This window comes from Neopsephotus bourkii, unplaced genomic scaffold (genome assembly GCF_033783945.1).
Source record: "Neopsephotus bourkii isolate Nb327-2 ecotype Australia unplaced genomic scaffold, CSIRO-AGI_Nbou_v1 NB_718, whole genome shotgun sequence".
Taxonomy (NCBI): Eukaryota; Metazoa; Chordata; class Aves; order Psittaciformes; family Psittacidae; genus Neopsephotus; species Neopsephotus bourkii.
Window position 1 is genome coordinate 1,758,678 of NW_026901217.1, and position 23,837 is coordinate 1,782,514.

General features: G+C 38.3%; 1 protein-coding gene across 5 annotated transcripts in view; it reads right to left on the bottom strand.

The window, feature by feature from the left end:
• Positions 1-23,837, bottom strand: part of ZNF827 (zinc finger protein 827) — a 107,847-nt gene that overhangs the window by 39,467 nt on the left and 44,543 nt on the right. For all 5 annotated transcript variants that reach the window (XM_061354145.1, XM_061354146.1, XM_061354144.1 and 2 more), the window contains exons 4-5: positions 22,720-23,203; positions 10,208-10,441 (exon numbers count right to left, since the gene is read on the bottom strand). In XM_061354145.1, coding sequence (XP_061210129.1) covers positions 10,208-10,441; positions 22,720-23,203 — 718 coding nt within the window. The remainder of the gene's footprint in view (positions 1-10,207; positions 10,442-22,719; positions 23,204-23,837) is intronic.

Consider the following 23,837-nt stretch of genomic DNA (forward strand, 5'->3'; position numbering starts at 1 on the left):
TATTCTTTGGGGGTTATAAATAGAAGCAATCTCTTGAAAATAATTTTTCAAACTAGAGAGCAGGAAACAGTTGCATATTTGTAAATATGAGAGTTATGTCACTTTCTATGAATACTGGGTGTTCATACACCACTTACAGAAGCTTTGTTTTTATTTATTAAATCAAGGTGCAACTACACCAGCTCTCCAAAGGTGGGCACTGAAGACCTCTTACAAACTCTAAATCACTCATCTGCTCCTCTTTTGCTCTCTCTCTCTTTTATGGAAAATTCCAGACAACTGTGTAAGGAACCGGTTTGTTATATCTGCATATGCTTTCAAGGTGAGAGAATTATTCTGGGGCCCACGCTTTTCTGAAGTCTAATTTTGTAACAAGCCTATATATTCCCTTATACATTATGAGATCCGGTAACCTCAATGAGCAGTTTCTGTAAGCCCATATCCTTCCCTCCCTGTCTTCCTCTCTGGTGTCCTAGGCCTAGCAAACAAAACCATAGTCTAGAAGACAGTCTGTAGCTCACTTTCTATGCCTGAGATTCCTCAGATGTTGCTGAATGCTCTGGTTTAGCTGCAAGGCAAGTGATCATTTTTAATTCAGAATAAAACTTCTGAAATCTCAAAATCAGGTTTCCAAGATCGTTTGCCTTCAACACCCCAAACACCTAAACAGCCCTTTTAATCCAGACTTTCCACTGTTGGTGTGAAAGTTTCAAACACCACCAGAACTTTTGTTTCCAATTACCCAACATTACGATGAACCTTAGCACCAAAACACAGTTTGGTCGTCCCTGACAACTAGCTAGTCAGCCTGTTGGTGCCATCTTGTAGTCTTTAGCCAAAACCCTTTAGCACAAAGGCATATGCATTTCACCTAAATGTAAACTGGTGTGTGTCACCAAGTCCTTTTTCATTCCCCTGGTTTTTCCCTCTCCCCATCTTCCTGTTGTTCTTGAGTGGAGGGAAAAAAAAAATTGAAGGCAGGAGATAAAAGGCACTTGGATGTGTTCCAGGGACAATTTACATGAAGTGCTTTCAGTCTTTCCTTGTGACATTTTTAATCCTTAAACATATAAACAAATTATAAAAAACTTTACCATCTATGATTCACCAGATGCATTTCAGACTTCAGGTATCTTCATAAAGAATCCTAAACTGAAGTCAAGTTAGAAATACAATATAATTCCTTTTTTCTCCTGGTAAGCAGATTTTTCTTCCCCCCCCTTTTTTTTTAAATTTATTTTTATTTAAAGCTTCCATTAGCCTCTTATTATAAAACCACAGAACACTGCATCTGTGTTTGAAAGCGTAAAAATAGCATGCTGTGCATTGAAAGTGAACACAGAACACCAAAGGAACGCATCAGGTAACACTGTCAATCAAAAGCTCAGGTAACTCCACAAACAAATGAGTTCTTCAGATGTCTGACAGACCGAGCTCTGCACCCAGCTGCCAAATTTAGGTGCAGAGTCAAGCTGACCTTTGCTGCTCTCTCTGCTTTTAAAATATTCTTTCTATTTCTGTTCTTGCTCCACAGTTTAATTCCCAGTCCTGCAAATGCTTTTGTATCAGACAAACGGATCTGACCCCAACTAAGGCAAGAGTCAAGCAATACTGATGACCTTCTCCCCCTTATAATCAGCTAGCACTCCAACTGCCCTAACTAAATTTACATATTTGATCATTTCCTTTGACCTTTATCTTCCCAGCTGTGCCCTTTTGATCTGACAGAATGTCCCTTCCAAAGATGAATCCTGTCATACCCTGATTCCCAAAAGCAAACACACAGAGAAGACTGAAGGAGGGTATTTATGATAACTTGACAAGAGCTAATGAAGGGGAAACACAGTCAGTCTGTCCCATGAGCAGCAATCAGAGGCATACAATCCAGCTGTACTAGATTTTGTGCTGGCAAAAGACTGTAATTAAGGTTATGCTCATACCCATCTCACCACACAGGCACAGTTAAACTGTAAATTCTTGAAGATTATTTTCCCTTCTGTGCTACAGACAGTGGAATACATTTGTGGAGTAAGGTGATACCCCTTATTTCCTTACTTAGGTATCTCACATGGTCATAGCACAGCTAAAGTTTTTCAAGCCAAGGGCTGGTACACCGACAGGTCTCCTGGTTCAAATAATTAAAATCATGATAGCTTTGGCTTCTTTCCACTTTTACATTTCTCATTGAATAAGTGGGCTAGGTTAAAGAAACTGCAATGTATCAGAATAAAATGTTAGCATGGAAGAGTAATTTTCTTCATGTCAGATTTTTATGAAAGTACAGATATCTAATTCCTAGCAAAAAGCAGCATGGGATAAAGACTTAAGCAGCTCTGAAGTATCCAGACTGTTATCTCCTAAACATGGTCTGCTATTTATTCAAAACTAACCTGGATGAAGCTCAGACAACAGCAAGGCACTGAACACAGCTCATCTGGCAGAAAATAAACTAAATCTCCTAATGTGTGTTTTTCTGCTGTTAACTTTGTGAAACAGAAAGAGCTTAACAAAACGAGACAAAATGACTGCATACATGGACATACTATCGAGCCACAGAGATGCTGTTTCTTTACAGAGCAGTATGACTTTTAATCAGCTGGTCTATAGAAGCCTCAATGAACTTCATCATGTTCACATTGACTGAGACAATTTTCCGCATCAGATATGAAAAACGCAATACTGGACAGGCTTGTTCCAGGAAGAAAGTAATTTCTTCCACAGCTTTCAGGTTCTCTGGCATTCAAAAGTGCAAGGAATTGCAAAGTAGTGTCACTTGCTAAAAAAACCAAACAAAACAGAAACACAGAAGGATATTTGTATGATCCAAAAGCTCAGGGTACAGCATTCACTCCTGGTGGCCTGACACTGCTACCTGAAGAAGGTGTAGCAATAAGAGCATCTCTGAAATTTAGTGTTAACAATGCTTCTCTGCAGGCTAGGACAGAGACTGACACGTTTTAGAAAGAGCTTAGTCAAGCTGTGTCTCAGAAAGTTGGGACTACCACAACTGAATGCAAGTTGTGCACAAGTCTGCAATGTGCCCCTGTGGCAACCAAGGCCAACCATGTTTTGGGCTGTATTATCAAAGCTGTACCCACCAGGAGAAGAGTCTTACCCTCTATTCTGCACTTATGAGATTGTTTTTAGAACTGTTCCTCATTTGGGGCTCACCAGTACAGGTGACATCTTGGGACACTGACATCCTGGGGCATGTTCAGTGGAAGGCTACCAATACAGTCAGGGGACTGCTGCAAGACATCAGAGGAGAACAGCTAAGAGAAACAGGTTTGTTCAGTTGCTCATATTTGCTGAAATGCCCATCAGCTTTACAAATCAACTTTATGAATCAACTTGGACAAGAAAGCCTTTCCCATATGTCTCATAAATTGGACTCATGTACTAGTTTTCACAATCAAGCAGACAGGGGTAACTAGTGGGTCAACTTGTACTGACTTCAAAAGCTTTCAGTATGAAGACTCAGGCATTTTGTTATGCTAATTGTTCTGATTTGCTAGAAATAAACATGCCCTAAAACAGCTTAAATAAAACCTCAGAGGTAGAGAACAGTTGGTGAGCCCTGAAGGTTCTGTTAGAGACACAACAAGTAACATCTGACGTTCCCTAGGGCGCTGTGCTTGATGCTTTATTTTGTTAGTTTGTTTTTTTTATTTTCTCAAACTGCTGTTTTATGTAAGACAATGTCAATGGGCTTTGAATCAATGTAACGGGGTCTTGCTTTTTAAAAAAAAAACATTAAATGGATCATATTTGTTAAAGTGGAACCCCTGAATTTTGTGACTGTGGGGTAGTTTCACAAAAATGCAAGCCAACAACAGGAAAAAAGAAGCAAATTAAAGCAGTAAGCTAATTTGAGTTGTGACACTCAACTGCTGCTCCTTCAATTAAATGGTAGGATTATGGCGGTTACCTACGTGCAAAACACCAGCAACCCCTCAAAACATAGATTAAGAAGCATTTGATAAAAAGTCTACATACGCAGTAAGTAGTTATTTTATGACATATTCCTATCTATCCCAGTTCAAGAAAATCCCAGTCTAGCATTTCTGCATCAAGCTGTACAGAGAGCCTGGCTCCATGTCTCCTGTCTTTACAAGCTGACTCTTCAAAGGCAAGGGGTCTGAAGAGGCCCTTCTGCAAATACTGTGCATCTATAATCCCTTGACACTTTGCCCACTTTCCATAGCTTTGAGGCCACTCCCACCTGGCTGAACATCATCGAGAAATATCAGTAAAACAAAGGACTGGGGAGGGAGGAAGAGGTGGTGGTGTTTAAACTCTTCAATGACTATTCCTGAAAAAATAAAATAAATAGAATAAAAATAAATCCAGAACATCAAAAGTACATCTGAACCACGGACGTCACGATTTCTTATTCTGCCAAATTATCTGATCTTTTAAATTTACATGGTTTTCATTAAATGTCGAGATTACCCTCATGCAGAAAAAAAGATGATGAACTGCAGTAACTTAGAGGTATTGTATAGCATCTACTATACTGTAGTATATACAGTAGCATCTACTGTAATAAAAGCTAGGCTGTTTTAGGAGGTACTTGGTTTTCTGTGATTTTTGTGATTTTGTGGTTTGTTTTTTTGAGGTATACAGGAGGAAAAAAACCTGACATTGCAGACTTCCATTCTTTCCACCCTATACTTCTCCTGTGAATGGGCAGTATTTTTTCACTTTTCCTCCCTTTTGGATTTAGACATTAATGTTGCAATGAAACACGGCAAACCCCATCAACAGGTAAGAATCCATTGCTAGTTGAGTTCTTCTGGGATTATGTTATGCATATGTCATGGAAAAGCTTATTAAATGTACCATGGCCTGATATGAACTTCATGTAACAGCATTGGCAGGAAAGTTTCAAAACCTTTGGAAAAAAAAAATAAAATCTGGAGCCTGCCACACTGCAATAATAAATCTAGCAACCTAGAAACTTGTATCTTTTTCTGTGCTGTCAATACAACATAGATTCACTCTAACCATTCACAATCAATTTCACATTTCTGTTGGTTAAAAACAAACAAACAAAAACCCCAACAAAAAACGCTTGGCTAGCAGCAGGATGTAATCTGGTCACGTGACTTGCTGTGGCTTGCCATCTCTCTAATTCCCATCAAGAGAAAGCCTTATTTTGGGCCATACACTTCCCCACTTTCTTTTCTGGGCTTCTACAGAAGCACCTGCTGCTGCCCAGAGCTTTCTAATAAGCTACTTAGAGATCAAGGAACAAAAGACTTCCCTGTATTTTCACTCCTCTGCTCATTACCAAGGCTCTCCAAACAGGGATGAAAGCACTCTTGACAGCACCCCTGCAATCTAGGTACTGAGACTCTTACAAGGTCCTGACAACAGCAAACTCCAAAGACAGCAGCCTACCGCCATACAAGCGCATCCCAGAACAGTCCACAAAGTTATGAAAAAGAAATATGTAGCAAGGTCCCCAACTCACCCAAAGAATGTTCTTTTTCTTCACCACAGTAACAATAAATCAAAAGACTGCCAACTCAACCCACTAAACCTGAAAAGATTTTGTGACTGCTAAGAATAATATCTTGCTAGCCATGGACTTCTTGTCGATTTACATTGCTGATGACAGCCAAGCATAACGCCACCCAAGCCTTAAAATGAGGTAAATCTGACACCAGCTGTCCAGCCACACAAACACAGATAGCGCTCCTTGTTAGCAAACTTTTTAAACTTATTGAGTTCTTCTGGAAGTCTGTGCTGCTGTGGCTGGACTGGCTGTGGTATGAGCTAATTTAAAGCCTTCTCAGATAGTCCCTCACCTCACTGTACCCTAATGTACAATGTGCCATTTTTGGAATGGGAGGTGTTCTGGCTTTCATCTTATGCCAGAACTGCTAGAACTGTACTGTCATTCTTTTTTTCTCTTTCTTCCTCTTCTCAAATAGTTCTAAGCTATGTGGTTTCAGTTAAATGTAAGATAGTGTCAAAAAAATTAACTGCAAGGCACAAAATTGGAAATCAGCATAAACATTTTCAAGCGGATAAATACTTAATCAAAAAAGTGGGAAAGCCCCCCAAATCTCCCACATAACCAGTTGTGCTGAAAGAGGAATTGTCATATAGTTGTGACAATATAAAGGTGATAATAAATGGAGTTGATCAAGAACGTTTTTGGAATCAACTGAATGCAACAAGTACTTCATGATCTTGAAACCAAAATCAAGTACAAGTTAATTGCAAATGCTGATAACCCAAAACTATGACACACTGTTGGTAACTCGGCAATTGGTGTATTACAAGAAACACCATGTGACCCAAAGATGAAAGTACAAAGAATCCAAAAGAACTGTATAGTACAAAGGTCATGCATTTGTTAACGATAACAAGGATATGTGCAATACATGGGAAATTGATCCACTGGAAAAAAAAGAGAGGAGGAAAACAACCTGAGTTACCATAGAAATGCGAGATGATCACAAATAAGATACAGCTCAAATAAAGGCAAATGTGATTCAGGCAACATTTCTAGGAAAGACAGGGACATACTAATGTCACAGTTCAAGGCACTAGGGTAAAAGACTACTTATAAAATGCTAGTACCTGGAATAGATTTGATACACCTCCAGCTATGCATTTATTTTTGGACAAGGGGGAACACTGTATGCTTCTGAAAGATAATACGTGCCCAAAACGTATTAGCAGCATGATTATTTCAAAAGAAAGGTGCGTTTTTAGACTTACACCTTAGCAGGTAAATGCAAACATTTATTTTAAATTTCAGTCTCCTCTGAAACCTACCTTTCTATTTACAATATTGAGTGCATAAGACTAACCAGATACACCACTTATTTCAACATTTTGACACATAAATTATCTTTTCCATGAAAGAGAACTGGTAAGAATGCAGAAAATAGGTTCAGGTGTATTTAAAATACATCACTTCAATTTCCTTTAAGTGATTTAGTGCAACATTTAATAGGAATTCAAAATCTGCAGGGATGGCCCCCTTCCAAACAGAGATAAGAGTGATTTGCCCCACTCCACTGTCTCCTCAAATCTATTTGCTTATCATTGCACCTAGTCTCAGTCAAAACTTAGTAATGGACAGAATTCACAGTTCATTTTAGTACATTCATATAAACCATGGCAGTCATTTCATGTTCTCTAAAATGTAGGTTAAAATTCTGCACTAAAGCTCAAACTTTGCCTGTTAACCCCCAAATACCATTTCTTCAAAATGCGCATTTCATTTATTTTAAGTTCCATATCAGTCTTTAGGAAGTTTTGTTTTGACTATCTGGATGGAAATGGGCTCTACCTAGATATGCCCTGTACACATTAAACTTCTCAGTTTGAATAATTCTTTAGAAGAAGTGCGAGTAGGTATCAAGTGACTAGGTATGAAGTTTGGGAACTGTGAGGTAGAAGATTTGAATCCCAGTGGACACAGCAGAGAAAAAACTGGTATAGAAAGGCATAGCATCTCCAGATAAACTTCTGTAAAACTGCCTCTACACTAACACCTAGTAAATGTTCTGTTAATGTTCTACTACAGTAAATCATGTTCATTCATCCACATTTTCCTAGCTTTAGAAAACTTTCTGAGTGGCTAACAAATCCCTCCATTACAGGGGGCTAGTGTGGGCTGGTGCATACTATAGGAGAGATTTACTGCAAACTACCAATCCACACTGGACTCTAGAGCTGGAAAGGCCTTCCACTAAACTGAACAAGCTCAGCTAAGAGCTAGCAACACAGCATCTCTGGGAAAAGAGGTTTCCCAGTGAAAAATATAAAGCAGTGTATCTTTCATGTGAAAGCATCGTCTATGCCTAAATCCCAAGAGGCTGCGACAATCACCAATATTATTGCTTAGGAGATAACAGAAGCATGTCTATCAGGAACACAGAAAGCAAAATACTATGAAGGGTCAGAAATCCGTTGCTGAATTTGTATGCAATTCAGGGTTTGGTAATTAGTATCACACAGAAGAAAGCGAAAATAAAAAGCAAGGATGCAATCCATTCAGTCTTTACCAAGAATATATATAGCCTGGAAGGACCTGACTTAACCAAATTATATATCAGATCTAATAAGGGCACTTGACTGAAGATTTCCTACAGACAGTAGAACATCCAGACATACTCATTACTCTCCCTTTTTTTTTTCTTTTTTTTTTTCTTTTTTTCCCCCTCGTTCTAGTACCAGGGAAAAGAAGGAATCTTGTTCTTGTTTTCACTTTATTCAAAGGAAGTGGCTTAGCTGTTTAAGTTCTAAATCACCAAAAACAGAACGTAGAATTGCTTCAGGTAAGCTGGGAAGTCAGCAGTGATCTGAGTATCCTACCAGATAAAGTAAACATTAAAAAAAACAAACATTAAAGTGACTACTGATCTTATATATTCCTTTTACATTTTTCTTACGTTAAACTATATCTTAGTGTTTCCCTCCTTCATAGTTTTCGATTTAGAAGGTAATTCTTGAAAAGTGCAAGTTGAAAACAGCGAAGTGATAAACTTTGTATAACCCCACCCACTGGCTGATTCAGGAACACCAATTGCAGCAATACCATCTGAATAGATCCTAGAGTAATGCTTTACCTTCTCATCTATGGATTAACGAAAAAGACCACTATCAGCAAAAACTGCTCAATCGCGAGCTGTTTAAAATAAGAGAAATGTTAAACTAGTGCATTTCTTACTACAACCTTTAAAGACTGTGAGTTCCCAACAGAAATGACCAAAAACTTTGACTAAGATTTTATACGTCAGACTTCATCTATATAAACAGATATTTAAGGCACAAATATTCTAACATAATAACCTGCAGTAAAGCTATTTAAACACAGCCTGCTAGTGCTGAATTCAAGAATTACGATCAATAAACCTATTGTCTCTGAAGTACTTTAGTTACGAAGCATTTTCTTTATGAAAATAGATACATAAATTTATGTGTGCCAGCAAAAATAAAGTCACAGGTTGAAATTCATTAGGCAGTAAAGTTCTGTTATCACAACACCATTCTCAAACCAGCAACAGCGCACTATATCAATTACCAAATGTTTAGTATTTGGGACTCTGTAAAATAATTGGTAAACTTCTGCTCTGATTAACTTCTGGTTTTGCACCATTAACACAAACTTCTTGCAATCAATGATTCAAATTCTTTTGAAAATTGAAGTGTGCAGGTATGAACAGGAGTGAATTAATGACATGTTAGAATTTATGGGGGAGGCCCTAGTCAGTTAAAGTCTTCCAGCTACACGTTTGACCTCAAATTCAATGTTGAAAGCATCCAATCAAGCAAAAAAAATTCAGATGGGTTTAGCAGGGTTCTTAGAAGTTACTAAACTTGTAAACATTTCCACTGGCACCTCTTGCATGATGTTGGCACACTTAAAAAAAATAAATAAGTCCAGCTTTGAAGACTTAAAAACTAACTCATCCAGTTTAGGTGAGGAAGTACGAAACCCACCCTCCAAGACTGAGTTTCACATCTTGTTCCTAAAAATTCAAGTCTGTTAGAACTTCAAAGCCTTTTTGTCATTCACTTAACCTACTCCCAGCAGGGAGAATTCAACCCTTTCACTTTCTCTTAAAGTTAAACCTTGACTCTGACAGTGGGACAGAGCATAATTAGCAGTACATACATTTTTGACTCCCTCCAGCTGTACCAGTACATACGTGTATGCACATACATATTTGTCTGGCGAAAGGATTTATCACTAAGGCAAAGTAGGAGAGGTCAAGTGGTCTCCCCAACACCAGAAATCTGGCTCAGTTTGCATTATATTTTTAACTATGTATCTTATGAGTACAAGATACTGTTGAAAAAACTAAAAGGCTTTAAAAGACATCATTTATAAAGCTGTATGAGATATAGTTCAGAACAGACACACAGTCTTATGATGTTAATGAGAGACGTGAATAAATTGATATTAACATGTTTTGGTACTTAAAAAATGACAACATCTAAAAGCTTTAAGGCATCATTTCTTTTACTTATCCCATAGTCATTAATTTGAAAACCAGAACACAGATAATTGGATACTATGTTAACAGACCAAACTGAGGTGTCATACATATATGAGCCTGTGTAGACAGACTTTTTCTATTGTTCACTCACTTGCTACTAAAGCTAAATCTTCTGCAAGGTAAACTTGAGAGCATACATGAAAAAGAAGAAGCTGAATGCAATTAAATAAAATATCTACCTGAGAGCTTCATGAGGAGCTCAGATGCTGCCTTGACTGACATGTCCTGCCTCATTACATTTGCCTGCACTTCCTGTGGCTTGAGTTTCTCCTCAGGGATGTTTGGAGCTGAGGCTTCAGGTTCCTGGCTGAACACATAGCTGGACTGAGACAAGGCTGAACTTGGAGCTTCTTCATCTGTAGGCTCCTCTTTCACTTTAAATTTAGGAGTCAAGGGCTCTTTCTGATTTGCAGCTGTCAAGAGAAGGAAACAAGTGAGACTTAACAAGGAATGTAATATATAATCACAGAGCAGCTAGTAACAGGAAGAAACCGTAACATGAGAAATGCTAGAGTAGGCAGTGGAAGCAAGCATGTCAAACAGTATTCAAAGACACTTCAAGAGATAAACAAACTTCTGCATCTTTTGAACAAAAGAATAATTTTGAAACACAAAAACTACAGGTACCAAAGCTCAAGAAACCATCCTTCTCCTCTTATTTTTTTGTACCTATGGCTCCTAAAGGCATTCCACTCATCATTGGTTTGTACAACTTCTATAGACTTGATAAAAGTTTACATCATAGAATCATAGAATAGTTAGGGTTGGAAAGGACCTTAAGATCATCAAGTTCCAACCCCCCTGCCATGGGCAGGGACACCTCGCTCTAAACCATGACACCCAAGGCCTCGTCCAACCTTGCCTTGAACACTGCCAGGGATGGAGCATTCACAGCCTCCTTGGGCAACCCATTCCAGTGCCTCACCACCCTAACAGGAAAGAATTTCCTCCTTATATCCAGCCTAAACTTCCCTTGTTTAAGTTTTAACCCATTACCCCTTGTCCTATCACTACAGTCCCTAATGAAGAGTCCCTCCCCAGCATCCCTATAGCCCCTCTTCAGATACTGGAAGGCTGCTATGAGGTCTCCATGCAGCCTTCTCTTCTCCAGGCTGAAGTCCCAACTTTCTCAGCCTGTCTTCATATGGGAGGTGCTCTAGTCCCCTGATCATCCTCGTGGCCCTCCTCTGGACTTGCTCCAATAAATCCATGTCCTTTTTATGTTGAGGACACCAGAACTGTACACAAGGGCAAATTTGGAAAAGCCCAGGGGTACTACCCATTGAGCTTTTAGGGCATGGAAAAGAGGCAAGGGATGAACAGTAGAAAGCTACAGAGGAGCAGAGAAAGGGAAAAGACAGCAAATTCTTAGGTCCTTCAAGTTGGCAGTTGTTAAGAAAGAGAGCTGAGAGCTATTAGGGAGACAGCTTTGCACTAGAAGGTGCTATTAGAGCAGTGTTCCAGGTTCTACACCCATAAAAGAGAGCAAGTTTAAAATAACCCTTTCAATTACTCCATGTAAGCAGCTTCATAACCTTAGAGAAGGGTACAGAGGCTTGGAGCTATTTAAAATCTGCACACTGAACAATCTTCTTCTTGAATGGTCTTTCCAACACCCTTTGACAGTGGTGGATCCTTTGCATGGTGTTTGGTTGAATGGATAAAACCAACAGTGCCTCTTAAACCATACCTCCAAAACCAAGCAATATAAATTCACAGGCAGACTGAATGACAAACAGGAGGCTAAAGAAGTTGCACTATTTTTCAGCGATTCCTCCTATAATTCTTTATGCTTGACCATTAAGAGATATTTCCTTCCCTACTTCTTAGTGCCTTTTTCTTGTTCAAAATTTCACTTTAAATTCCTAGTAACACATAGCAGATGACTTGTTCAGTGCCCCAAACTGCAGTGAGTTTACGTTTCTCACCTCTCTAAAACTCTGCCTCCACAATCCTGAAAGATAGAGCATCATCCCCATTTTGTTCGCCTTATAAGCATTCCCACCATTTACCTCACTATTGTTCCTACATATTTTACTCCTTCCACAAGACAATCCTCTGCATTACCCATAGCACAACACTTCAGTTTATGTTCCAGGCTTGTTAGATTTTTCTGCTTTCCTATTGGTTGGCAAGACATTACCAAAGAACAAGATCAAAGCAAGTGATATAAGCAGCATGTACATAGACACTGCTGCTATTTATTACTCCAAAAATTAAATTACCTTATATGTGTAATTTTTAATATGATCTATAAGCACTTTTACCAATATGAGAAATTGCTTTTCACATTTTTTTAATATTTTTTTTTTAAAGAACAACTGAAATGTGAAACATTCAAACATGCTGTAATTCATTAAAATACAGGTTAAGGCTCTCAAACTAATCTTAACTTTACCAAGGTACTTACAAAAAACTTCCATCTATCTTCTTTATCCACACCTACATCCTTCTACATCTTTCTGGCTCAGTCTATTCTGGGGTTTGACCTAGGGTGATTAATGGTCACCAAAAAAGCCCCAAAAGACCCAAACTTTCTATGCTACATTTCCTTCTCTTTTAATACAGTCTACTTTAGCTGCTACTGATATAAAAAATACCTCCACCAGGAGCTGAGTGCAACTGATAGAGAGCATTCTGCCTGAATGTTCAAAAAACCTGGAGAAATATTTTGAATTTATTAATTTCAATAAGTTATTAATTCAAATTCACCCAGAACAGAAAGGAAACATAAATCTGAGTAAAGAGGTAGAGACAACCCACTAAGAACAATTATTAACCTGTGAAGCCGGCTATGTTTTTTGCCCATGAACCAAGGCAGGAAACGAACCAGGTACTGAAAGCACTGGATACCAGGCCAGCACACACTTTTACCACTCAAAATATAGAGGTGATACCAAACTCACACAGAATCACAGAATGGTTTGGGTTGGAAAGGACCTTAAGATTATCAAGTTCTACCCTCCTGCCATGGGCAAGGACACCTCCCATTAGACTGGGTTGCTCAAGGCCCTGTCCAACCTGTCCTTGAACATACATAGATCAGTGTAAGACTGCAACCATGGGTTCATTATAAGCCAAGTTAAGAACAATGAAAAAACATCCACATACAAATCAAATCACTATAACAGAATTCATATAATATCCCAGCCTTAAACTAGGAACCTTTTTCAGAGTTAGGCTCTAAGAGTATACAGTGGCAGACACCTTATGGCTTCCCCTATCACAAAAAAGAAGATCAAAGTGGGCACTTTTGGAAGAAATCAAAATTTATAAAACCCTCTTATCAGCAAGCCTAAATTCAGTGGCCAGTTTGACCCAATCCAAGGGCAGGTGTCAAGTGCTCTATGCTCTTTATCCCAGGGTATTCTCAAGCTCTACTGAGATGCTATAGCTCAGAGAATCAAAACTTCAAGGTAGGTCACATTACAGTTTAAACACACCTAGAATGACTTGAAGTTGGAATCCAGCAAATTTTCCTCCTTTCTTATGTTTCACTTTCCTTTTTTCTCCCTGCTCCACACATTAGCTCTCCTACTGCTGCTCTATTAGCTCTCCACACACTGCTGTATGCCACTGCTCCCTCACACTTCTGAGCTGCCGCTTGCGATACCAATGCTAAAACTATGTTGACAACAACCTGCACAACATCAGGCATAATCTAAATGGGTTTTTCATGAGACCTATATACTCAGTTTGTCCCTGTGTGTCTACAAAACATCACTTATAAGAAACATAAAACATACTCAGGGTCCTACAGTCCAGAGGAGGTCCTGAATATGTGCATTTGGCATATTACATTAAGGGGAAAAGAAGCCCGGACTATTGTTCTTACTCATGTTGCTGGTTCTACCTGCTCTAGCTGCTGTGCTTGGACAGATGATAGAATTAAAAAGTAGGCTTTTATTTCCTTAATTAACTGACAGCACAGTTTTTGAACTGACCACACTTTCCAAAAAACAAACACCCTAATTGCAGACACAGAAACAGATGAGTTATTTACCTCATTTTTCTTCTCCCAGGAAACAAAAACAAATAAAATCAGACAATTTTTGGGTCACTTTCAACCAAATTGCTTCAATTAATGGGACTTTTGCTTCAACTAATGTAGCCTTTACTCCTCATTGAAATATACTAAAGTCGATTCCAATGTAAATGAAGCCTAAATAGAAGGGCAAATAAAAAATTGGGGAACTTATCCAGTCTATCAGATCCATACATTAAAACTAGAGGAGAAAAATATTCCCAAAACACCAAAAATCTCCACCAATTTTGCCTCTGTCCCATCTTGGATCCATAATTACAGGCAAAACTGCAAACACATGGGAAACAACAACTATGATGCATCCACTAGTCGTATTAGAGAGAAGAGTAAACAGATGTAAGAAAAAAACATTGCAAATAATGGAAATAAATGCTGACTGAGACTAGAGGGGTTTAAAAAAAACAAAACACCACCAACAAAACAACCCTATGATTGAGGAATCTTTTAAAAATTAGAACTAGACAAGGATTAAAAAGATGATGTTTAAGTCTATTAAAGTATATTTGAATGACAATATTATTAGTCCCCAGAAGGAATAGCATCTTCTATCTACATACAAAAATAGATACACATATATATACTTCATTTGTATTTAATTTACATTCATTCTGAATTGCAGTGAGTGCAGACTGAAGGATGTGTTGCCTGTAGACTGAGCCCAAAAAAACCCAGCAATTTAATTTTGAAATATACAATGAGCAAAAAAAAAAAAAAAACCACCAAAAAAAACCAACCCACCCAGCAAATGCAACCAACAGGGAGCAGTCTCTCAAGCAGAGTTGATAACACTCCATTTGTTCCATTCTATTCCATACCCAGAAAAAACAAAACAAAACAAAACAAAACCAGATCAAAGAAGATTCCAGACTGCTGATTTTTATCTTCCTGGCAACTGGAATCATTTGAGCCGTTTAGCAAAAGTAGATGATGGAAGTTATAACACTTTCCTCAACCTGCCAAATGCCACAAAAAAAGCTTTGGGCATCTGCCACTAATCTGAAACACTGACAGAAGCTGCTAACCGCATCAGTCCATTTACGAGGATTGCTAAATGCTCAAAGTGTTTATAATTGAAAGAGGAAAAATGGGCTGATTACTTCAAGCCAAGCTCAGTGTTACAAGTCACAAGCAGCAAAGACTTGGTCACCATTCCGTCCATCTGTCTGAGCAAACATGAGAAAGAATCCACAACAAAAATGCTGTCACAAAAGAGGCCACAAGAAAAAGCATCAGAGTGCGGGTCAAAATGAACTGCAGTGAAAGTACCATAGTACACTGCTGCCCCATCCTATTATTTTACAAGTGATGCCTGACTACAGCTACAAAGATGAGACTGAGCGGGCCAGTCATGGCTCACAGAAAAGTGAAAACATATTCCAAAAGGCACTGCATATTAAACTGGTCTTGAGATCTTGTGGGAAAGCCTCCCTTTGTAATCCTTTTCAGAGCCACTGTGGCAAGAGAATCATGGCATGACTTCTACCTGAGGAAGAAAGGTCCTGCCGGAGCTAGAGTATCTGAATGACATACGGAGCCTTCCATTGCATATGGTAATTTGTGAGATGTGGCAGCTATAAGAAACCAAGAACTTCTGACAGATCAGTTCTGCAGTATTTGGAAGACACATTTCCCTGACACTGAGCACCAACATTCTGAAGGCAGCTATAGTTAATAAAGAATATGACTTGAGTCTTTTACTGGTTTTGTTCTAGTAATTGAAATGTGCAGGTAGGTATTGGCGTTCTGCATGAAGACTAGGACTTATATTTTGAGGATATTCAAGAACTGAGTAAGGGGTACAAACCCTGAAGTAGAAGCCTCTAGTGAACTAATTGCTTTGCAAGAAAAATCTATGCAATTGGAACCAGCTGGAGAATCTCCAGACTAAAATCCAATTGGGCTGATAAATTATGTCCAGCTTATTAAACATCAAGGCTGTCTCCACTGTAAGTGGCCCAAAAGGAGAAATACTGTTCTACTGGTAGCCTAGATGGTCCCTCATTTCTTTTTAGTGCCTTCTGCCCTGGCATATTTATCTATCCCAGAGCACCTCCTGCTATCTAACTCTCCTGGGAGTTCTAACTCAATTACACCTCATTTTCAAAGACCTCTACTCTGCTCTCAGCCAAATAAACTAACCAATAGGGCTACAAAAAAGAGGACGTGAACTATTGATAAAAACCCAACTTATTACTCAAGGGTACTCAGTATCACAGCATTTCTTTTTAACAAAACAGTGGAACACCAAAATAAACAATTATGAGAAGTATGATGATGCCAAGACTTGCCACCTCTGGGCTTCCAGAGACCACTGGAATACGAGGTCTTTTGCACAATCTTGCTTAAGTATGTTAAAAATATGTAAAACAGATTAAGGAAAGACATGATAACTATCCCAATCTTTTCTAAAGCTGCTACCTGGCCTTGTAGAAAGTGTTCTCACCATGGCATAGAACCAAATGATCTTTAGGATCCCTCCTTCCCCAAACCATTCTATGATTCTGATTGGTATTCGAGGAGCTGTAGTCAAGCAAAATGGGACACAGCACTGAAGAATGACCAGTCCTGCTACTGTCCCCTCAAAATTTCACAATGGTCTAGTCCAAGGAGAATGCAGGAATTAGGCAAATTGCTATGGCACCTGTAGGATGACACATCCCCCCAAGCCCTAAGATATCTGTTATACTGCCAAAGTCCCACTTCCTAAACAAGGTTGTAATATCTGCCAAGACCATCTTCTCCTTTCCAGATAAAAATAACAGTAGAATAGGCAAAATTCTGGGGAAGCTATAGAAAAAGGAAGGAGAGTGAAAGGAGCAAAGAGAAATTTGTAGCTGATAGGAAATAACTGTTAGTAGTATAGATATTTCTCCTCTCTACAAAGGAACAGAAACAGAGAAGGAGAGAAACACCACCAGACTGACCTTTATATTTGTTTAAGAAAACAATACCCAAAACAATCAGAGATGATGGAACTAACAATGTCTCCAATTCCCCTTTTGGATAGATGTGACAGAAAGGCTCATGAGCTAGGACTTCTGCTCAGAATAACGGTGTAATCAAGGAAGCCAAATTAGTCTAGTCTTATACTCTAAGAGTTTCTATAGATATTAAAACTAAATCGTAAGCACAGGGCTGGTCCAGAATCATATTCATGTCTTCTTTTAAGCTGTATTGGGCTGAGTACACAAAAATGTACTTTGTTATTCTGCATTTAAAAAGACTGGATTAGAGCACAGTCTACACTGCTTTATCTTGCTAAATTCTACGTACTCCTTCAAGGTGTGAAGCATGATGAGGTATGCCTTTAAGGATGGTGGGAAATTGTGGATGTAAGACTAGCAATTGCTAAAAAGAGATTATAAGGGTAGCGATACATCAGTGTCAAAGATTATTACAAGCTTTTATTTGCCCAAGTCTTAATTAGCTGTGCTATTGCCCCTTTTCAGTTTTATTTTAAAGATTTAGATGGAAATTGTGAATCTGGAGAGACACTTCAAAGAGAGATCTTGGTGACACCGGGGTATTTACACTGACAGCAGCATTATGGAATTCAAGGTATTTTTAAATTAAGGATATAGCTCAATAATTGCCAGCTACATATTCTAATTGAAATTTTACATTCTGGCTTCAACCATGAATCCTAAATATAAGCAGAATCGTCTTTTCTTTGGAACTCACTGCACAAATGCATCAATTACAACAATTTAATTAGACATGCTTTCATTTTATTAAAAATATCTGTTTGAAGAGTTAATGCCAGTCAGTCCAGTATTGTCAATGGCAAATCTAAAACATCTCAAATGACTCGTGTTACCTTTAAGGAATGCAATAATTTTTAAGAACCAAACAGAACAAATAATCTAAGTGATTACTTAACTTATCTACTAATATTTTTATGTAGCTGCCTGATGATTTACTACTTCATTATTCCATTAACGGAATCAGCTAATAAAACATGAATGCAAAGTCCAAGTACTTTGGACAGTCACCAAAACTCCATGGTGGCATTATTTTCCAAAATAAAAATTTTACTCTTCACAGAATAGTGACAGCAGATATGACTTAAACTGGGAGAAAACATGGTTTCTCATTTGTTTAACAGGGCCAGCCCCAAGCCCTCAGCATGTTATCTCTCCTTCCTCCTCTCTAAAGTTTTTTCATGCAAGTAACTTGGGGAACATTAAAGGAACTGCAGAAGCAGGGCACACTTCATAATATACACCATCACAAGATAAGAGAGTGACGCATGCTTTCTAAAGTAACACACTTGGCGAACACAGGGAAGATGTGGAGAGAGGCCAGCAATGAAGTATGCCTTACAATTACTGTTTCCACACAGAATTCCTTTGAGATCAATAGTGCAAGAATCCCATTCATTCTGATGGGATTCATTTCTTTTTGAATGTTATGAAAAGTAGCTGCAGCATATAACATAGGCACAGTAACAGCTTCACTAGAGTGCACCAGCCATTGTAATTTGGATCACTGTGAAAGCCATTTTTTATTACAAAAGAACTTAAAGCCTTAGAAGTAGGTGAAAGGACATCAGTATTTAAAGAGATGTAGAGATAACATCTGCCACTGAAATCTTTGAAACAGGAAAAGCAAATACTCTGCAAATTAAGATATGAACACAAAGTATTAAAGTGGAATTAATGGACTGGTGTACGGAAACATTCTGGCAAAGCACTGATCCAGCGAAGTAGTTGGGCAACTTCAAGCATACAAGAGAAGTGGGAAGATTTGAAGGCAAAAACTTGCCCATGCTTAAATATTCTTCTGTTTATATGTTAAGAGTTATCTGATAATTGTCTTTACAAATAATAACCCTTTCAAATTTAAAATAAAATTTCAGAGAACCCTTTGAATTTCTTGTGAACATAAAAGAATCTCCTACCTTAAACTAGCACCTAAAGAATGGAATCGGGGAAAAACAAATATCAAGATTTGTTCTTTTTTTTTAGATTTACATTTGGTGTTATGTGTTATGCTTTATTTCATAAAACATGTAACTGAAAATCTTTCTGGCAAGCAGTGGAACATAGTAAGGGCTGAAGGGATCTCCAGAGGTGACCCACAGCAGTATTTCCCAACCTCTTTAAACATAAGTTCCCCTAAGCCTTTCTGAAAAATTTCAGAGGCCATTTTGAGCAATGTCATCCAATTTGTTTCTGGGCCACTCAAAATCAGGTCTAACATTGAACATCTGTGATTTTTTTCCCCACTTTGTTTCTCTACATATTGCTGCTTATGTTCAGATAAAATTTCTTGCAACTGCTTCTAATGCCCTGTGGTTCACTGGCTGAGATACACATACACAGATCTGGTCCATCCTACTGCCTAATATGTGATCCACCATATCTGACAGGTAGTTATCTAACCTGTTTTTAAAATTCTCCAGTGGCAGACATGCCACAATCTCTCCAGCCACACTACCATAGAGTTTTAACTGCCTCAACTTTTATGAAGATTTTCCTAGTGCTGACTTAAACTCTACAGCAACATAAGCCCACTATTTTTTATTATAATTATGACGAATCAACAGATTATTTCCTTCTCCCCAAGACAAACTCTTTAATGCATTAAAGGCTTATTAATGACTCTCCTTAGTCTTCTCTATAGGCCTCACAACCTCACTCCCTTTTAATTCATCTTCATTGGACATGTTATCCAAATCTCCAGTCATTTTTGATGCTCTCTCCTGAAGTCTTTCCAACCATCCACACTCTTCACGAACTATAGTGCCAAACCCTTGGACTTCATAAGGACGAAGAGCAGGACCATTTCCCTGTTCTTTGAGGCTGTTTCTCTCTGTATATACCTCAGTACAATAACTGCCTTTTTAGTACCACTATGAGATTGTCAACTCCTTTTCTCACAGAACTGTTACCTAGCTAGCTGTTCCTGGGTTTGTATTTTTGCAACTGTTTGTTGAACACTTGCACATTTTTCATAGATCCATTTTGAATGTGACTCTTCCAACTGTTAATTACTTGCAATGTACTCTTTTCCAGCCATCTAATACCAACTTCATCTAGGCTAGAAAATGTACTGCATTGCACAATCAGAAATAATACTGAGTCAGTTTATAAACATGCTTATTAAGATTTTTAAAATCATAATCATTAATAAACATCAATTTTATACTCTCTTTCAGTCTAGGTGCACCAGTTAAACTTATGGAAACTGTAACTCTTAGGTCTGAAGGGAGACAAGCACTTTTCTGAGTCACACTTTTGGAAAAAGATGCTGAAACTGCACAGAAATGAAAATCAACAGTCCCTGAGGTTTCCCATGAAACTGGAGGCATACAAACTGACACCAACCAAGAAGAAGAGATGCAATAAACATTGGCAAGCAAAAATAAATGTTCATTTAAACCATCAATATTCAATAAGAATAAATGCCAGATTCTAAAAGTCTATATATCTATCTACTGTTTCTTTCTTAGCCACAAGGGCTGTCAGAGAAGAAAATTAGATTGTTTTGACATAATTTGGTCTCGACAAATCTGTGTTGGCTGTTACAACTGGCATATACAATTTGAGATGTCAAAAGATTTATATCATGGAAAAGGTAGGGCGAGTAATTGAAGATCTGATGTGCCTAACAAGCGAGTGTCGTAATAAAGAAATCACTCGAAGGAGCTTGGTTCAGCACAGCAAGCATTCAAAAAAATGAAGCTAATACTTAGCCAACTTCCCAGAAAAGAATTACTTCTACTCTAAATTTATGCACATTGCATGGAGGAAAGCATGAGCTAAATGTATATAGCACAATATAAATCTCAGGAGAAAAGAAATTCCTTTCCTTTTAACATTGCTGTTCTTGTGTAGTAAACTTGGTGACTGGCAGTACATTTTTATCCAAATATGCACACATACAAAATTACAGATACATCTCACTCCCCCAGTGACTTTATAACATGTTGCTAGGTAACAGTGCACACAAGTCAGGTTTCAAGACCTTTAGTAAGTCACCATAAAATAACTGCATAGGCCTTTTGCATGAATAATCTACATTTGTATCCTTTTTCTGATGCCAATAGATCAGACGTTGAAAACATGACCGTCTGCCAAACTGTAAACAGCTCCCCCTCAATTGCTACATGAAAAAAAAACACATCAAAATGTTACATGGTTTCTCAGCTTTCAGGCTTTCCCCCTTCTCCTGCTTTCTGCTCTCACTCTTGCTACATGCAGCCATCATGAGCACTACCATCTATAGGTCAGTACAGCTAGTGTGTAGAGCCACTCAGTGCACAGCAATCCAAATCTAAGATAGACATCAGAACAACAACACATATATGACAGCTGTCAGACAACGTAAAAAATGGATTTCATACAGAGTCCACATTTAAAACTCAATTAAAAAAAATGTACAAGCAAGTCAAAACACACTCATCTGTGCTCAATTGTTGTTGGTCATAATAATAAGTTATAGCAACAGTTTATTATTATTTTTTAGGGAAGGCTTTTGTTGCTTCTTCCAACCCACACAGCAAACCATTTGTACCAGCTCATTTCACCTCCTGCTTCTCCTCAACTCTCTTCCATGGCTGGCTCCATGAAGCCTCAGGCTTGATTTCTCATGTTTACCCATTCTACTCAATTACCCAGAGAACTGTGATCCCAGAGGTATAAAGGTCTGGGCAGATGAAGACAGCAAGCCTCTAAAAAATAAATGGCTGCAGTTTCACCAAGGGAATGGCATCAGGACAGAGCTAATTCCTTAGTTTACCTGACAATAAGGTTTGCTAAAATACAACTTACATTCCATTTAAAGTAAAAAGGTGATCAATTGTTTTCTAATGAAAAGGATATCTTTTATCTCTGGTCTAAAACTTGCCATAGGGACTGCCACATCCTTGTGAAACAGGGCTCCTCAAGTGACATTTTTTCTGACTCCTTGCTCTTTAACAATTCTGAAGTGTTCAGTCAAATCAATAAAAGAGCACATAAAAGATTCAACCTAAACATATCTGCAACTTCAGAGTGTCACTCTTAGAGCATTATGAATATCATTCTTAGAGCAATAATCTGAGAGTGAAAGAAAACAGTAAACACGTAGTTTGCATTAGATGTGAATTTAAAGTAAAATAGTAAAAAAAAATAATTGAAAAAATATTCATAAATCTCTAGGACTATCCTTTTAGTGTTAACAATCAAGAAATGCAGTAACATTCATACTTCACACATATTTAATGGTTAGACATCAAATATTACTCTGAAGGAAAGGTGACCAGTCTTATTAGTCCTACTTGAACAGATGGGTAAAGGTGAAAAGAGCTGAATTTTCTAACATGCTGGGTACTTGAGACCCTCAGTAATTTCAAACCAGAACTGCAAGTATTCAGCATGTCTGAAAAACACACCAGGTGAGACTTGCCAGGTAACTGTCAAGGAACATGAAATCCTGGATAGAAAGTTCTCTCTCCCAGTCCTACCAATTAAACAGCAAAATCCCTTTCTCCTCTCACCATTTTCCACCCATCACACACCGCTCCTTAACAGAAGAAACAAATTATAAGTTAAGAGTTGCAATGTTTTTCTCCCTGCAATTCCATGACTTAGCAAACCCAAGGCAAAGTGATTTTTTAGGCTGTAAAGAAGCAGCTGATGCTGCCCCTTGCTGAAAAGTTACCTGACAGCTTCATAAGAAAATCTGATGCCATCTTGACAGAGATGTCTTGGCTGAATAGTGCTGATGCTGTATTGGCCACAAAGTCAGAGGAGTCTTTCAGCTTTGTGTTGTTGGGCACTCTGTCAACAGTGCTAAGAGCAAAAGGTGCAGCTGATATGCCATTGTCATCTTTGGGCTCTTCTTTCACTAGTAAAGGTGGAATACCTCCACTTGGCTGCCCAGCCACATCAGGTGTTTTAGATACAGATGCTGATCCTGTAAGGTCAGGTCCACCTCCTTCCCTCTGTGGTCCCGGGCAGGAGTCACTATTTATCTGTGGTGACCCCTTCACCTCAGTTTCTGGTATTTCCTCCTTCACTTTGGATTCTGTCCTGAGGAAATGTTGATGGCAACGCATATGGAGTTTCAGGCTGAAGTGGCGGGAGGAGGTAAAAGGGCATAGCTGGCATTGAAAGGTCTCACCCCTGTCTTGGTGCTGATGAACCTAGTTCAAGAGGTGAAAGATAAAAGCATGTATTAAGCAGAAAAGAATTTACTAGCATTATAGAAATCTCAGCTCTACACTTGTCACACCATTTTCAAAAAAGTTAACTAATGAACTCTTCATCCTGAGCACTTGGAAAGAGGTCAGGCACTAGGAACAGTAGGATTCTTTTACACATAAGTCAATGAACATAAACATCAGACTGAACTGAAAAAAAAATTAAAACTCAGAAACATCTGTTTCTCCAGCATGGAAATGATGAAGTCTGCTTTGGATCCAACAGTTCTTACAATCAGATCCTCATGACCTGTCTGTGTATGAAAAGACTTCCAAGCCATAACTAGTAGCTTTCTTGATTACAAACAAACAAGACCCCCTTATCTATTATGTGCTAAGCATGATCATTCTGTGTAACCTCAGAAATAACAATTGTCCAGAGCAAACCAGCAAAACAACACCCTCACAGCAACGTCCATCATTGACTTTTGCATCATGAGAGTAAAAACACACCTGGCAATACCAAGGTAGTACTGAAACAGTTTGCTACAAACAAATTCTACCAGAAAACAAACAGCTCTGTTATGATAAAATATAAACATCTGCCATTTATTCCATTTTATCAGTCAATTAATGA